Below are 17,912 nucleotides of genomic sequence, written 5' to 3'. Positions count from 1 at the left end.
CTCCTGGGGTTGCTTCCGGGATTCCTACAGGAATTCGAGATTGCTCCAAGGATTCCTCCTAGAATTCCTCCAGGAGTTCCTCGTGGGATTCCTCCTTGAATTCGCCCAAGACTTCCTCCACAGATTGCTTCAGTAATTTCTCCTAGGATCTCTCCAGGAACTCTTGCAGAGATTCCTCTAAGAATTCCTCCAGGAATTTCTCTACGGATACCTTCAGGAGTTCCTAAAGGAATTTCTTCAAGAATTCTCTCAGGAATTCTTCAAGGGATTGCTCTTGGAATTCCTCCAGCATTTCCTCCAAGAATTCCTCAAGGATTTCCTCTAGAGATTCCTCCATCCAGGGATCGCTCCAGGAATTCCTCCAAGGATTTCTTCAGTGATTCCTCCAGGAAATCAAAAGGAATTCATAATGTATATCAAGAACGTAAGTTTAGCGATTTATGGACACCTTTTGAAATAAAATGAGTGTATCTTTTTCTCCACAAAAGGAATCCGTGGAGAACTCTCACCCGAAGATAGCAAAGATTCTTGTCCTGTCACGGTCGCCATGTACTAGGATCGAATAATGACCGACATTACGTGTAGACAACCAATTCTTGAAAATTTCCTTCATGATGCTACCCTTATTTAGTCTACACAAGTCCACAAATTAGAATGCCAGGTATAAATATGATAATTACAGCATAATTGAAATGTTGGTATAGTCATTTCTGGAGTAATACCTGGAGAAATTCTACAAAGAAGTCTCTCCTGAATTTCTGGATGAATCCAGAAGGAATGTTTGCTAAAATCACTTGGAAAACCCTTAAGCAGTCGGTGGATCTACAGATTGAGCTTGTCTTTTTGAACAGCTTTGCTGAAACGACAGTAATCCAAAATAAACTAGATCTTGAGATACCACATGTGAAAACAAGTGAGAGATTTTACCAGCTAACGTACTTAAAACTATTTCTGAATAGCGCCTCTGTCGACCAAATGTCGAACTAATTAGATTCTACGGAAGGTCTACTTTAGTATCATAACTTTATTAAAGAAAATGTGGAACACTCTTGAGATGTTTGCCCTCAACCTCGAAAGCGACATTCCAAAAGCTCTAGCGTCCCTACAACATGGACAACATGGAAATGCGTATAATAGGAGACCGTGTGAAAAGAATCCTTGCCCAGAGGAGTCTAGACTGTATAGTTGTAGTTTGCATATATCCTGTCACGGTCGCCATGTACCAAGTTTTTCAAAACAGCTCACCATTCGGGGTAATGTGTTTACTGAAAAATAATCAGAAAAGGTCGGACTTCGCGCAGTTTGTCAATAAAACGTTTGAAAATAGTGAATTCAATCTAATTATTCTTCTGTTTTTTTTTTTGTAGAAATTCTACAATTCTTGATTGAATTTCTCGAAGAATCCTAAAATGGAGCTGTCGAAAAATCAACTGAAGAATTCCTATACGTACAAGCGAAACTAGTGTTCAATGAATGATTTCTCCATACATCACAGATCCATGGCCATCTAACAAGTAAATGAAGTATTGTATTAAGCTGTATGGATGGTATAGATCTACCAAAAACTTCATGGAATATAAACATTGATATCTACAAACATAACATAAAATGCCTGTACAGTAGACGTTCGGTCGGTGCAAACGGTTTAACTGCAATCCCTGATAAAAAATATCATAAAAATACGATAAATTTTATTGTTACAACACCATTTTTTCGAAAAATATTCACCATTAAACATATTGTAATTTACACGGCACACTCACCATCACTCCTATTGTTCTATACCATTCGGCGAATGGTAAATGGCACTTTCACAATAAAAAATGGTGGTCGTTATGTATCTTAACCATACAATTTTGAGAAAATTGTCATACACTTTTTCGCGAAAAACAATAGAATGTATTGTGTTTTTATGATACATTTTTAGGGCAATTTTCAAAAGATAACAATATATCTTGATGTTTTTTTCATTGTTCTTACAATACAAATACAATTAATTGAATGGCGTCACATGAATCGTTGTTACAATAAAAATACAATAATATTTGTTGTTATTAGTAAGCTGTTTTCGCTTTTGAAAATCCATAGAATTTATATTTCCCGCTAACATTAACATCCAGCATTTACGAGCACTAACGTCCGCCAGAATGATATGCACATTTTATGATAAGAATCAAACACTCTGATGTCTGTCTGGTATATATTGCTTGGCAGCTGTTGATAAGATCTATCTTCAATCTTTTCAAATAACTACCAAATATCACAAGTCAGACCTCAGGTCGTATGATCCATACCATAAATCGTTCACAATTCATGTGGCCATTAGTATCTGTAAATGCTGGAGAAAAATGTTACCGAGAAATATGAATTCTTTGGTTTTTCAAAGGCGAAATCTGTTTACATAACAACAAATATTATTGCATGTTTATTTTAACATCGGTTCAATTGACCCCATTAAACTAATTGTATTTGTATTGTTATCAATGGTAGTTTACTATTTACTAGGTTCCTTTAATTTATTGGAAAAAAATTAGAAAAATCATTGTTCATCTTTTTCTTGTCGTAACATCCTCACTTGGCTAAACCTGCTTTTCAGCTAGTTTTCCATAAGTACTTCCTCAGTTGTTCATTGAGAGCTTCCTCTGCCAACACGGCTTGACGTCTGTCAGTCGTTGAAGTTTTAGCGAATAACATTCGATAACCGAAACATCTACAGTGACGACTCGTTAGATGGGCTGTCTCGATGGTTGAATGTTCACTGGTTGGGGCAAAACCCAACTAAAAAGCACTGTCAATGTCAAAATAGATGTCAAAACGAGTTTGACGTCTGACCGCCGTCGCATCACAGCTCCTGTATACAGAACGTTCACGCAAGTATGTGAGTGTTCCGTGACGTATTTCTCGTCACTTGCGTGTGTCTAGAGCATTTTGATCAGTTGTCAGTTGCCCCAACGAACGAACAAGATTCGCTAATCGGGGCGCAGTCGTGACCCAACCAGCGAATCTGGACTGTACTGTACACAAATTTAAAATGAAAACTATAAAAAATATGTCAAATGTATTTGTATTTGATTATACAAACATGATCCAAGCAACAATAATATTTATTGTTATTTATTTGTTACGAATTGTTTTTAAGTGTAATTGAGAAATAAACTCTTTTTTAATAAAAAGTCCATGAGAACTTCGCAGGCACTTTTGCAACTATTTAAAAACAACCTAAATTAATTTTTACTGATAGTAACTTTAAATTATTATAGAACTATTGAAAAACAATCGAATCTATCAGTCACTAATAAAGCTAATGTTCACTTATTGTACGAACTATATGGGCTTGATTTCTATTGTAAAAAGTAACAAAATATCTACTATGTGTTTTAATGTGAACAATAAAACCAGTCATTTGTTAATAATATTTACCATGTAATGAATGGTAATTTTTTATCCGGGATGCTTTTTAACTGCAAGTCCGGTAAGTGCAACAAATTTGCAGTTGTCGCACCGCCAAACGTCAAAATGGTGCGCCATGTTAGCCCAAATTAACAGTCGGATCACGTTCACGGTTATTTTTTGACGTTTGACAACTTGTTGATATCTGTCAGTCGTTGCAGTTACCCAATTTCGTTCGGTAAGTGAAACATAAACATGTTGCAGTTATCGAACGTCTACTGTAATGGCCCGACGAAGAAATGTGGAGGTCCACAAAGTTCTATAGTGGTCATTTAAAATTATTCAAGGTTTTTGAAGCGTTTCAAATATCTGCAAGATCTATTTTTGTGAAGGTCTACGAATAAATGCAAAAAGCACATTCTGTAGAAGTCTTTAATGACCCAAAAAAAAGTTGTTGATATTGTAGTTTATCCCATTCAGGTGACTAGTCGAGTTTAGCTCCACCCAAATGTTAACAAATTTAGCTTAAAATATGACCAGAGCATCGTTGTATTATAAAGATCGAAATGAGAAGGGGCCCATTGAACTTTTTGACATGTGTTTTTTTTTCACACATGCGTTGACCACTCAAGCGTACACGAATTCTGAAATTACAGATGAAAGCCTGAAGAAACTTCAGTTTTGTATGAAGGCAAATCTTGCAAAATTATAAATAGAATTCTTGAAACTTTTCCTACAAAACGTTATAGAATACGCGAAGGAACCTTTGGGCATATCCAGAATCATTTTTTTCATAAACTTCTAGAAATTAGCTCCCAGTCTATGAACGAAATCATCAACTTCTAAAGCAATCTCTGAAAAATCTCTAAGGAATAGGAACAACTCCCAAATAGGAAGAAACCCCCAAAGGAACTCCTGAAAGAGTCCCTGACGGATCTCATGTAGAAATTTCTGAAGTAGTTCCAAGAAGATTGCGTCAAGGACATTCTGAAGAAATACCTAAAGGAACCCTTGAAGAAATCCCCGAAAGTCCGAACTCCTGAAAGAATCCCTGGAGGAAATCCTTTAGAAATCCCTGTAGTAACTGTTGAATAATCTATTGACTTCTCCATTTAATTGGTTTATATTATTGTTGTGTCCGTATGGACACCGTGACATTCCGGTCCAGCCAATTCCACCGACCGAAACTCTGCACCGACGAGCAAGATTGCGAATGACGCAACCTAAATACTCGTACGAAATACTTTACAAGACTGAAGTTTCATTTCATCTTGATCGTTTGGTTCGTTTGCTTTGTGTGGCACTTGTCCAATTGACAGTTGTAATAATAATGATCCTCCAGACAGTCCAGACTAGCATGGCCTACTCAGTGATGTACCTAACTACCACACTTTGTTTATCTGATGGTAGAGCATCTTGGCTGCTAATGATATATGCCCTGTTTATCCTTTTCTCGGTATCCCTCGCAATCCCCACAATTATGTCAAGTGTATTCTTGTAGAGTTTCAGGAAGAGTTTTGACCAAATTGTAGAAAAATATTCAACAGATTTCTGAAAAAAAAAATGTTTAACGTTTGCGATGCGGTTGAATACACAGATATTCTGCTGAGACTCCCTTGCAAATTATGTGAAAAACCTTGTTGAATTCCAAAGAGCATACTGTGGACGACTTTGATATGACTTTGAGGAAAACTCAGCGGGAATTCAATGGTCATTCTTATTAGCGTATGCAGCAAATTATAGGTAGTGGTATTCTCGGCAGTACTGTGCATCTATTTAAGAGGCAGAAAGAGATGCGTTCTCGCATTTTTGGGTAAAAGACAGAGAGACACCTAGTATGTACACAGATACGTGCACAGACTCGAGATACTCGGGGCAATCTGATGCAAATTGGATTAGTTTTTGTCGAAATTTTCAATGAGATTCCTCTGGGATTCCCGGAGATAGTTTCTGGAACCCGAGCAGGAGAAAATAGCTGAAGAATAACAAACTCAGGTATGGAAAACTGAATACCTACAACCTGGATGAGGTATTAAGAAGCCCTGCATAAGAGGTAAAATACCTAAAATAATAACTGATGTGTTTCCTGTGCATAACACGCAAATAATGACTTCAGGTATGGTAATACCTAAATAATAATCGACGATTTTTCCATACATATAGTAATTTTTCCATAATTGAATAATACCTCAATCAGTCCTCAAAACCAAAATAATAACGCGTTGAGGTATTCTATCAATACCTACAAAATACCAAAATAAGTTATTTTCAATACCTGGACAACCGACCAATACCTGGTTTTGGTATGATACCTGACTTTGGTATGCTCCAGCTATGTGTCAGTTATTCATTCCTGCTCGGGAAGAATCCTGGAAGAACTTCCTGGGAATCTTGGAACGAGTGCTTAAAGGAAGCCTGAAACGTATTCTTTGGAGGATGGATTACTTTCACGAAGGAACCCTGACTGTGAATTTCTCCAGCAATCTAAAAACTTCTAAAGGAATACTCGAAGAAATTCATGATAAATTTCGTGGAGAAATCCCAGAAAGACCTCCTGGTGTGTCGCAGAGGGGAGTCTTAGAAGAATCACAAAAAAAAACTGTGCGAGCAATCCTCGAAGGGATTCTAGAAGGAGTTCACGGAAGAATCCCGAAAGAAGCTTCAGCAGCCATTTCTCTAGAATTATCATCTAAGATCGATCAGAAGTTACTTGAAGGATGTCTCCAAGAGTACGTTCTAGGACACTTTCATAAGTTTCTGGGGATTTCCTCCAGGATTTTCTCCTGGGAATCTTCCAAAACCTACAATCTAAATCTAGAATTTCTGCAGGAGTTTGTTCCGGTATTTTTGCAGAAATTCTTTCAGGGATTTCTCCAGGAAAACCTCCCCAAGAAATTCTTGCATGATTTGTTCAAGAATTTCTTCTGAGGCTCCTTTAGGAGCTTCTTCAAGGATTCCTTGCCGATCTCCTTCCGGGATTCCTCCAGGAGCTCTTTTAATGACTGATTTCATTGGGGAAGTACCTCGGTGATTACTCTAGGAACTCCTTCCAGAAGGAATGTCTTCAGATTCCTGCAAATGTCATCAGATTTTTAGAAATTAAAAAAAATACTATCCTATCGGAAGTTCCGAAGGTTTTTTAATGGAATTTATTCAGTTCTTCATTGAATTTATTCAAGCTTTCCGTATGGACTTTTTTTTGAGTAAAATTCTAACAAGAAGTAGTACCTGGAGAAATCCCGGAAGGAATCTCTGAATGAAGCCCGTACAGAGTTTCTGATGGATTCCTGGAGGAATCCCACATAAACCATTTACGGAAAAATAGAAGAAACCCTTGAAAGAATTCTAAATGAAGCTTCAGAAGGAAAACTGAATAAACCCCTGGAAAATCTCCACATTTTCTGGGAAACCGTCGAAATTCCTAGGAACTTCTGGCAGATTTCCAGAACGATTTCAGTGAGGTTTCTGGAATAATTTAAAAATAAAAATTTACGATATGTATTTACTATTCTGAGAATCTCACCTTCATATTTCAAAAACGTTGTTTAAATCCCAACAGCAGGCTTAAATGCCCTATCGGAATCTCTTCTTTTATAGTTACAACCTGATTCTCAAATTAATTTCCTTCCAAAATGAAACTCAGCTGAAAATCTCCACACATTTCAGAGTCTTCTATAATAAACAACCCCCGCAAATCATATTCATCATAAAGAAAAAAAAACGTTATCATTATCCTAGTCAGAAGCACGCTGGAATTCACCAAAAGTCTCATCAAACGCTGATACGATTTGCATCAGATTTCTCACAAAATCTCATTATAGCTTTCGTAGGTGCTGACAGGAACACTCACTGGAATCACCATTGTATTCCGAATGTTCCTCAAAGTCCTACCCAAGTTTGTTTACAGTAGTGCCACAAGTGCGTTCTTTTGAATTGCGAGGGAATCCTAACAGAAACACCCATATATGAAAATCTTGCAAGAAATCTCAAGTTTCCTGCAGGACTCTTTGGAAGCATCCATAGAGATTTTTCATAAACAATTTTTTGAATGAATCTAAGAAGAAATACTAAATATCTTTAGCAGATTCTTTGATTGAAACGTAAAATGTTTTGTTGTTAAAACAATGTTTTGTTGTTAAACAAGAACAAACACGATTTTTTAATGTGAATAGGATACAGTAGTCGTTCGATAACTGCAACATGTTTACGTTTCACTTAGCGAACGAAAAACCGATAGCTACAACGCCTACCAGTGTCAACCAACCATCAATTGACGTAAAATGAACGTGAACTTCATCCGACTGTTCATTTGGGCTAACATGGCGCACCATTCTGACATTTGGCGGTGCGATAACTGCAAATTGGTTGCACTTACCGGACTTGCAGTTAAAAAGCATTGCAGTTAAACCGTTTGCAGTGACCGAACGTCTACTGTAAAACTATGTTGTTATGACGGAACACAAATCTCCTTTTTGGGAATTCCTTCCAATCCCTTAGTCTAAGACCGCCAATATACTTACATCGCTCATATCGCCGACGTCCAGGTGTTTGCTGTCCACCCCGGACCCGTTGGTGTCGTCCGGGACCAACGAACCAGCCGTTGGCCCTGGACCCATCGGTGTCCACCTTGTCGTAATGGTGCCGGCTCCCAGTCCACTATCTGCAAATGGAGAAGAAGAAGAAAAGAAAATGTAATTTCATATCATTGAAAGTTGAACAGATGAATAGATTTTTTAGTTGACAGGTCCGTGTATGCCACTGTCTACAACTGCAGAACAAAGGCGCAAACACAGAACTGTCATTTTCATAGGAGAACTGTCAAAGGCCTCTAAAATCAGCTGATTTAAACGTCTTCTGATTAGGTCTGTTCACTGGAAGCTGTACCGTTTCAAACAGAACCACGGTTCACGAATAAACATAATATGGTCCGGTTATCTTGGATGGATTTTTGTGCAGTTTGTCAATGTCACGTTGTCTTGGTTTCGACAACTCCTTTTCAAAACAAAATCAACTTTTATAAAACAGTTTACCAATATAGGGGTGTTTCACCATTATACATTTAATTTGTGATTGCCAATTAAGTAATTCTTGTCAGAGTACTCCACAGACCAAGAGAGAAATTTTCAATTCGTTACACCGTCTTCTTGGCCAAAGCGGACGCAGCGCTTATCTAATCTTCTTCCTCAGAGCACTATGTAGCTACCATTCAATGGTCTGCTGACGGACGGTAGAGAGGAAATTTGTCATAAATTCATTTTTTGTTTCGCTGCCGCGTCGTCGTTCATAATGACTTTTGCAGGAACGACCGACTGACTGTCTATGTCGGACTCGGTGTTAGTCACGTTGCCTTTTGATCGCAGTTTCGCTTTTTAAATGACGACAACCCGCACAGCTTGAGATAAGCGCCGAAAATACAGTAGACGTTAGCTCGGTGCAAACGGTTTAACTGCAATGCTTTTTAACTGCAAGTCCGCTAAGTGCAACAATTTTGCGGTTATCGCACCGCTACCTGTCAAAACCAAAACGTCAACAAAGTTGCGATGTTTTTCGGATGCACTACAGCAGCGTTGCCAACCTTCCAGATTTATCTGGATTTATCCAGATTTTTTAGGTCTCATTTTGCAAAAATCTGGAAGATCCAGACATTTGTTTTCGGGATTTGTAAGGTTTTTCTCGGAATTTGTAAGGTTTTTCCCGGAATTTGTAGGGTTTTTTTTTACACGATCCAGACTTTTCCAGACAAAACTTCCTAAATCATCCAGATTTCTCAAAAATTGACCTGGCGACCCTGCACTACAGCTGCATTGCGATGTTTTTGAGTGCATTCTGGCTGCGTCCAACAGCAATTGACAACTGCTTGGCGACTGTCAGTCGTTGCAGTTAGCGAATTTCATTCGGTAACTGAAACGTAAACATGTTGCACTTATCGAACGTCTACTGTAATATGCTTTTAAAGGTCTTAATGAGTGCGCTTCAGGAAACTGATGCAGAATTGGTGCACTCCGACAAATTTGTCGGACTGCAGTAAATCATTCGATCCATCGATCCAACTTTCCTTCCATCACTATACTGAACTAGACTGAAGTGAATGCTTGCTTGCTTATGAGTCATTGCATGCAGTCCGGTTTTGCTGCGCGGTCTCGTCGTCGGTCCAACGCTCACTCAGCAGGGCAACAGCAGTTGTGAAGGTGAAACACGGAGAACGAAAGGTATAGACACTTAATCCGCTTAGATACAGAGAGCAAAGCAACTACAAGGTATACCTACCTACCTAGGTATCGGCTAAGTGGCACTACTGAAAGAACCAATCACCATCACCTCTCCACCACCGTACCGCAATGTCCGACTGTCCGCCCGCGTCCATGGGACAAGTCAGTTTGCAGCTCCGCTGCTCGCCTGTATGACAGAAAACGTGCTTTATTTGCTATTGGATTGCGTTTTTCGACGGCTAGTGGTGGTTTCCTTGTCGATAGCTCAGAGCCGCAGTCTTCCGAGTGGACTAGAGCTCACGTGTGCATTGCTGTGCTGACTTGTAAGGAGTGAAGGTTCGATCGATAAATATGTTTTGGCTTTAGATCCTTGAGAAAGTATCCCTTGAAAACGTGCTCGAGTTTCTTAACTACAGTTGCTCTGAAATCCATTTACTTTGAAATTCATTTGTCATTTCCTGTGATTTTTTTGAATTTCATGTGAAATTCCTTTGGAATTGTCCTTCAAGCTTCCATTGGTATAACCTTCAAAATTCCTTTGGAATTCCCTTCTAAATTTCTGGGGAATTTTTCTTTAACAATCTTTGAAATTTACTTCGAAATTTCTCTTGAGTTTCCTTTGATTTTTTTTTGGAATTTCCACCGAAATTATTTTGGAATTTCCTTTGGAATTTCTTTTCAAATTTCTTCGTAATTTCTTTCGAAATTCATTCAAAATTTTCTCTGACATGTAATGTTTCCTGAAACTCACTAAGAATATCTCCTTAAATTCCATTGGTATTTCTCCTGGAATTCACTAGGAATATCTCCTGAATTTCCCTTGAAATAAATCATGAAGTTCCCTTGGAATTTCGCCTGAAATTTCCCTGGAATTAATCGAGAAATTCCCTTGAAATTTCTCAAGAAATCCCGCTGGAATTTCTCCAAATATTCCCTACGTGTTTCTTCTAAAATTCTCTTGAAATTTCTCCTGAAATTCCATTGTAATTTATCCTGAAATTCCCTTTGAATTTTTTTCTAAAATTTCCTGGAAATTTCTCTTGAAATTCCCATGGAAATTCTCCTGGAATTCTCTTAGAGTTTCTCCTGGAATTTTTTTGGATTTCCTCCAGAAATTCTTCTGGAACTTCTCCTGGAATTTCAAGGGAATATCTCATGAAATTCTCTTTAAATTTCTCCTGATATACCCTTGGAAGCTCCCTAAAATTCCCTTGAAATTTCTCCTGAAATTCCCTTGGAATTTCTCCCGAAATTCCATTGGAATTTCTTCTGTAATTCCCATGGAATATCTTTTAGAATTCCCATGAAATTTGTCCAGAAATTCCCTTGAATTTTCTCAAGAAATCTCGTTGGAATTTGTCCAAAATTTCCTGGGGGTTTTTCGCTGTAATTTCATCTGAAATTCTCTTTGAATTTCTTCTGAAATTTTCTGGAAATTTCTCCTGAAATTCTTTTGAAACTTCTTCTGGAATTCAAATGGAAAATCTCTTAAAAATCTTTTTGATTTTCACCTGATATTTCCTTGGAAATATGGAGAAATCCTGACATTTTTTTTTGGATTTTCTCCTAAAATTCCCTTGGATTTTCCACTGAATTTTTCCAAAAAATGTCTGGAAATTTCTCAAAAAATTCCCTTGCAATTTCTCCTGAAGTTCCCTTGAAATATCTTCTGAAATTCCGTTGAAATTTGTCCTGAAATTCTTTTGGAATTTATCCTGAAATTCCTTTGGAATTTCTCCTGAAATTCCTTAGGAATTTCTCCAGAAATGCCTTTGAATTTCTCTCGAAATTCCGTTGGAATTTCTCCTGAAATTCCGTTGGAATTTCTCCTGAAATTCCTTTGGAGTTTCTCCTGAAATTCCCTTGGAATTTCTTCTGAAATCCCGTTGGAATATCTTCGGAAATTCCGTTGTAATTTCTCCTGAAATTTCCTTGAAATTTCTCCTGAAATTCCCTTAGGATTTCTTTTGAGCTTCCCTTGAAATTTCTCCTGAAATTCCCTTGTAATTTCACCTGAAATTCCCTTGGAATTTCTGCTGAAATTCTCTTGGAATTTCTTCTGAAATTCCCTTGGAATTTCTTTTGAAGTTCCCTTGGAATTTTTCCTGAAATTCCCTTGGAATTTCTTCTGAAATTCCCTTGGAATGTCTCCTGAAATTCCCTTGAAATTTCTCCTGAAGTTCCCTTGAAATTTCTCCTGAAATTCCCTTGGAATTTCTCCTGAAATTCCCTTGGAATTTCTCCTGAATTTCCCTTGGAATTTCTCCTGAATTTCCCTTGGAATTTCTCCTGAAATTCCCTTGGAATTTCTCCTGAAATTCCCTTGGAATTTCCCCTGAAATTCCCTTGGAATTTCCCCTGAAATTCCCTTGGAATTTCCCCTGAAATTCCCTTGGAATTTCTCCTGAAATTCCCTTGGAATTTCTCCTGAAATTCCCTTGGAATTTCTCCTGAAATTCCCTTGGAATTTCTCCTGAAATTCCCTTGGAATTTCTCCTGAAATTCCCTTGGAATTTCTCCTGAAATTCCCTTGGAATTTCTCCTGAAATTCCCTTGGAATTTCTCCTGAAATTCCCTTGGAATTTCTCCTGAAATTCCCTTGGAATTTCTCCTGAAATTCCCTTGGAATTTCTCCTGAAATTCCCTTGGAATTTCTCCTGAAATTCCCTTGGAATTTCTCCTGAAATTCCCTTGGAATTTCTCCTGAAATTCCCTTGGAATTTCTCCTGAAATTCCCTTGGAATTTCTCCTGAAATTCCCTTGGAATTTCTCCTGAAATTCCCTTGGAATTTCTCCTGAAATTCCCTTGGAATTTCTCCTGAAATTCCCTTGGAATTTCTCCTGAAATTCCCTTGGAATTTCTCCTGAAATTCCCTTGGAATTTCTCCTGAAATTCCCTTGGAATTTCTCCTGAAATTCCCTTGGAATTTCTCCTGAAATTCCCTTGGAATTTCCCCTGAATTTCCCTTGGAATTTCCCCTGAATTTCCCTTGGAATTTCCCCTGAATTTCCCTTGGAATTTCCCCTGAAATTCCCTTGGAATTTCCCCTGAAATTCCCTTGGAATTTCCCCTGAAATTCCCTTGGAATTTCCCCTGAAATTCCCTTGGAATTTCCCCTGAAATTCCCTTGGAATTTCCCCTAAAATTCCCTTGGAATTTCCCCTGAAATTCCCTTGGAATTTCCCCTGAAATTCCCTTGGAATTTCCCCTGAAATTCCCTTGGAATTTCCCCTGAAATTCCCTTGGAATTTCCCCTGAAATTCCCTTGGAATTTCCCCTGAAATTCCCTTGGAATTTCCCCTGAAATTCCCTTGGAATTTCCCCTGAAATTCCCTTGGAATTTCCCCTGAAATTCCCTTGGAATTTCCCCTGAAATTCCCTTGGAATTTCCCCTGAAATTCCCTTGGAATTTCCCCTGAAATTCCCTTGGAATTTCCCCTGAAATTCCCTTGGAATTTCCCCTGAAATTCCCTTGGAATTTCCCCTGAAATTCCCTTGGAATTTCCCCTGAAATTCCCTTGGAATTTCCCCTGAAATTCCCTTGGAATTTCCCCTGAAATTCCCTTGGAATTTCCCCTGAAATTCCCTTGGAATTTCCCCTGAAATTCCCTTGGAATTTCCCCTGAAATTCCCTTGGAATTTCCCCTGAAATTCCCTTGGAATTTCCCCTGAAATTCCCTTGGAATTTCCCCTGAAATTCCCTTGGAATTTCCCCTGAAATTCCCTTGGAATTTCCCCTGAAATTCCCTTGGAATTTCCCCTGAAATTCCCTTGGAATTTCCCCTGAAATTCCCTTGGAATTTCCCCTGAAATTCCCTTGGAATTTCCCCTGAAATTCCCTTGGAATTTCCCCTGAAATTCCCTTGGAATTTCCCCTGAAATTCCCTTGGAATTTCCCCTGAAATTCCCTTGGAATTTCCCCTGAAATTCCCTTGCAATTTCCCCTGAAATTCCCATGGAATTTCCCCTGAAATTCCCTTGGAATTTCCCCTGAAATTCCCTTGGAATTTCCCCTGAAATTCCCTTGGAATTTCCCCTGAAATTCCCTTGGAATTTCCCCTGAAATTCCCATGGAATTTCCCCTGAAATTCCCATGGAATTTCCCCTGAAATTCCCTTGGAATTTCTCCTGAAATTCCCTTGGAATTTCTCCTGAAATTCACTTGGAATTTCCCCTGAAATTCATTTGGAATTTCCCCTGAAATTCATTTGGAATTTCCCCTGAAATTCATTTGGAATTTCCCCTGAAATTCCCTTGGAATTGACTCTGAAATTCCTCAGTGTCTTCTGTGTCTTCTGTGTCTCCTATGTCTTCTGTGTCTTCTTTTTCTACTGTGTCTTCTGTATCGTCTGTGTCTTCTGTGTCTTCTGTGTCTTCTGTGTCTTCTGTGTCTTCTGTGTCTTCTGTGTCTTCTGTGTGTTCTGTGTGTTCTGTGTGTTCTGTGTGTTCTGTGTGTTCTGTGTCTTCTGTGTCTTCTGTGTCTTCTGTGTCTTCTGTGTCTTCTGTGTCTTCTGTGTCTTCTGTGTCTTCTGTGTCTTCTGTATCTTCTGTATCTCTGTCCCTTCTGTGCCTTCTGTGTCTTCTGTGTCTTCTGTGTCTTCTGTGTCTTCTGTGTCTTCTGTGTCTTCTGTGTCTTCTGTGTCTTCTGTGTCTTCTGTGTCTTCTGTGTCTTCTGTGTCTTCTGTGTCTTCTGTGTCTTCTGTGTCTTCTGTGTCTTCTGTGTCTTCTGTGTCTTCTGTGTCTTCTGTGTCTTCTGTGTCTTCTGTGTCTTCTGTGTCTTCTGTGTCTTCTGTGTCTTCTGTGTCTTCTTGTTTTCTTGTCTTCTTGTCTTCTTGTCTTTATCAAAATGAACTTTGCTTCATCTCTATCTTTAATGTTTCACCAGTTTGCTTTCATCGTTTGATTTAATTTCAATAAACTTCTCAAGAATCGTGATTCCAAATTCGCTGTTACAGAGACAATGAATCCGAATAGCAATTATCGTCTTCACGAACACCCGAAGCTACGCCATCCAGTACAACCAATTGTTCCTTGTGTTAATCAGTAGGAAAATTAATCAATCAATTCAAATTAGATCAAATAAATATTTCCATCCAACGCGCGCGTGTGTGTATGTGTATGTTTTACGCTTCATCATCCGCTCTCGACATTCTGTGTCGAGACTGGAGAACATCACACGGATGATGTGTGGAGAAGCTGACAGTAGCAGCAGCAGGTGGAAGCATCCCATGCAGTCTCGCTCGGCACACGAGGAGCGGGAGATAATGTTCGGAATTATTCGAAATATTTTTCATTCAAGTGCTATTATTGAAAAGGACCGCTTGTGCGCGCCCTCGCTCGCTTTCAACACAATAGAAACATCACACAGCCAGCGTCACTACCGGTTCCTGCCCTGTACCTGCCTTGTCCCGGCTTCCTGTCAGTCACCAGCGAAGCTTCAACCTCTGATAGCTTCAGTTCTCTGTTTCCGATGGGATGATAGGAATTTGAAGCTGTACGACGCTATCAGCTTTTGTATAAAGGCAGTGACATCAAGGATAAACGGATGTGACTCTCCATTACGCTTTCAGCTGGGCGACTTAGTATGGATGTTTTATGAATTGGTTTGCGAAATACCATGAAGTTCATAACATTCAAGTTCTACAGAATCTACCACAATCACCATTCAATCTACGATTGCGGCTTAGGGTCGTTTTTACCCATGGTACTTCGCAATGCCACGAGGAGTTCCTTTTGCGGTTGTGTGACATTGTAAGGTTTGCAAAATGTTCTGGAGCTCAGGTCATTCAAGTCCTACACAATCTACCTCAAACGCCATTCGATCTACGCTTGCGGTTCACGGTCAATGTTACCCATGGTACAGCGCAATGGTACGAGGAATTATTTTTGAGGTTATACGGCATCGTAAGGTATGCAAAATGTTCTGGAGTTCAGGTCTTTCAAGTTCTTCATAATCTACATCAATTGTCCCTCGATTTACGATTGCAGTTATTGTCCTCTGATATCCATGATGCTCCGTAACCCAACGAGCAGGCGTTTTTACGGTTGTCGGATATTGTAAAGTTTACAAAATGTCCTGAAGTTCCGGACTTTCAAGTTCTACAGAATCTACCTCAATCACCATTCAATCTACGTTCGCGATTTACGGTCATTGTTATCCAAGGTACTCCGCAATGCTACGAGGAATTCTTTTTGAGGTTGTGTGACATTGTAAGGTATGCAACATGTTCTGGAGTTCAGGTCATTCGAGTTCTACAGAATCAACCTCGAACGTCATTCGATCTACGTTTGCAGTTATTGTCCTCTGATGTCCATGGTGACCCACAACCCAACGAGGAGGCGTTTTTGTGGTTGTCGGATATTGTAAAGTTAAAAAAATGTCCTGAAGTTCAGGACTCTAAGTCCTACTAAATCTACCACAATTACCATTCAATCTACACTTGCGGTTCACGGTCACAGTTATCCATGATACTACGTAATGCTACGAGAAAACCTTTTTTGGGGTTGTGTGACATTGTAAGGTTTGCAAAATGTTCTGGAGTTCAGGTCTTCAAGTTCTACAGAATCTACCTCAATCGCCATTCGATATAAGTTTGCAGTTGTTGTCATCTGATATCCATGATGCTCTACAATACAACTCCCCAGAAGGCGTTGGGTGCCTCTGGAGCCGACGTACTGATAAATAGTAACTCGTAATGAGAGTTTTAAAATCAACATTACGCAGAATTCTGCATGTCTGTGACGTCGCTATTCAAGCTATATCACGCTGTCATCGTTCCATCGAATCAACTCCGACAACGACGACGACGAGGATGAAACTGATCACGACGATGATGTTGATGATGATGTTAGTTGAGTGGATTTTCCGATACAACAACAACCGTTCCGCACCGCTTCTGCTGCTGCATGTGGAAAGGATACCCACCGAGCTTCCACTCAATCTACCAACCTACATACCTACATACAGCCGTACGTACGTACGTACATATTCGATAAGCGAACGAACAATGATGAAGCGGCAGAGCATCGATAGCCCGCGTGCTCGATTAGGGAACGATCAAACGCCGCTTCATCGCTCGCGGGAACAGAAAAAAAGCTGATCAATCCACCTAGTGATATGTTCTGCGACATACATTTCAAATGGTGTACTCGATTCCCTTTAAGCTAGATGCATGGTGCATTCTGGAGTTTTGGCAGCCATCTTGGAACCATTTCGAGTTACAATACCTCTTCAACAACCCCCGTAGCCTAAGAAATGGTTGTGCCATATTTGGTTGAAATTGGTTAAGACATTCCAGAGCTATCCTGGAACACACATACACACATACATACACACATACATACACACATACATACACATGCATAAACATTGACTTATATTTTTATACATCGTGAATAGAAAAAAAAAATCAACTATAAAGAAAACAAATTAGGCTAGAATATGCACTTACACACATACACAGACAGATAAATTCCCTTGGATTTTTTTCTTGAACTTCTTTAAAGTTTCTCATTAAATTCCTTCATAATTTCCCCTGAAATTATTTTGGAATTTTCCCTGAATCCCCTGATCTTCTTGCCTTCTTTTCTTCTTGTTCTTCTCGTTCTTCTGCGTCATCTGTGTCTTCTGCGTCTTCTGTATCTTCTGTGTCTCCTGTGGCTTCTGCAGCTTCTGCGTCTTCTGTGTATTCTGCGTCATCTGTGTCTTCTGCGTCTTCTGTATCTTCTGTGTCTCCTGTGGCTTCTGCAGTTTCTGCGTCTTCTGTGTATTCTGCGTCATCTGTGTCTTCTGTGACTTCTGTATCTTCTGTGTCTTCTGCGTCTTCTCCGTCATCTGTGTCTTCTGTGTTTTCTGCGTCTTCTGTGTATTCTGCGTCTTCTGTGTATTCTGTTTCTTCTGCGTCTTCTGTGTATTCTGCGTCATCTGTGTCTTCTGCGTCTTTTGTATCTTCTGTGTCTTCTGTGTCTTCTGCGTCTTCTGTGTATTCTGTGTTTTCTGTGTCTTCTGTGTTTTCTGTGCCTTCTGAGTCTTATATGTCTTCTGTGTCTTCTTTTTCTTCTGTGTCGTCTTGTATTCTGTGTCTTCTGTGTCTCCTGTGGCTTCTGCATCTTCTGCGTCTTCTGTGTATTCTGCGTCATCTGTGTCTTCTGTGACTTCTGTATCTTCTGTGTCTTCTGCGTCTGCTGTGTATTCTGCGTCTTCTCCGTCATCTGTGTCTTCTGTGTTTTCTGCATCTTCTGTGTATTCTGCGTCTTCTGTGTATTCTGTGTCTTCTGCGTCTTCTGTGTATTCTGCGTCATCTGTGTCTTCT

General features: G+C 39.3%; 1 protein-coding gene across 1 annotated transcript in view; it reads right to left on the bottom strand.

Moving 5' to 3' along the window:
* Positions 1-17,912, bottom strand: part of LOC109428436 (protein scalloped) — a 542,518-nt gene that overhangs the window by 117,929 nt on the left and 406,677 nt on the right. The window contains 1 exon segment of the mRNA XM_029855553.2: positions 7,911-8,050. Within this exon segment, the coding sequence (XP_029711413.2) occupies positions 7,911-8,050 (140 nt within the window).

Source organism: Aedes albopictus, chromosome 1 (genome assembly GCF_035046485.1).
Source record: "Aedes albopictus strain Foshan chromosome 1, AalbF5, whole genome shotgun sequence".
In the NCBI taxonomy this organism is placed as follows: domain Eukaryota; kingdom Metazoa; phylum Arthropoda; class Insecta; order Diptera; family Culicidae; genus Aedes; species Aedes albopictus.
This window is presented reverse-complemented; position numbering and strand designations above follow the sequence as displayed.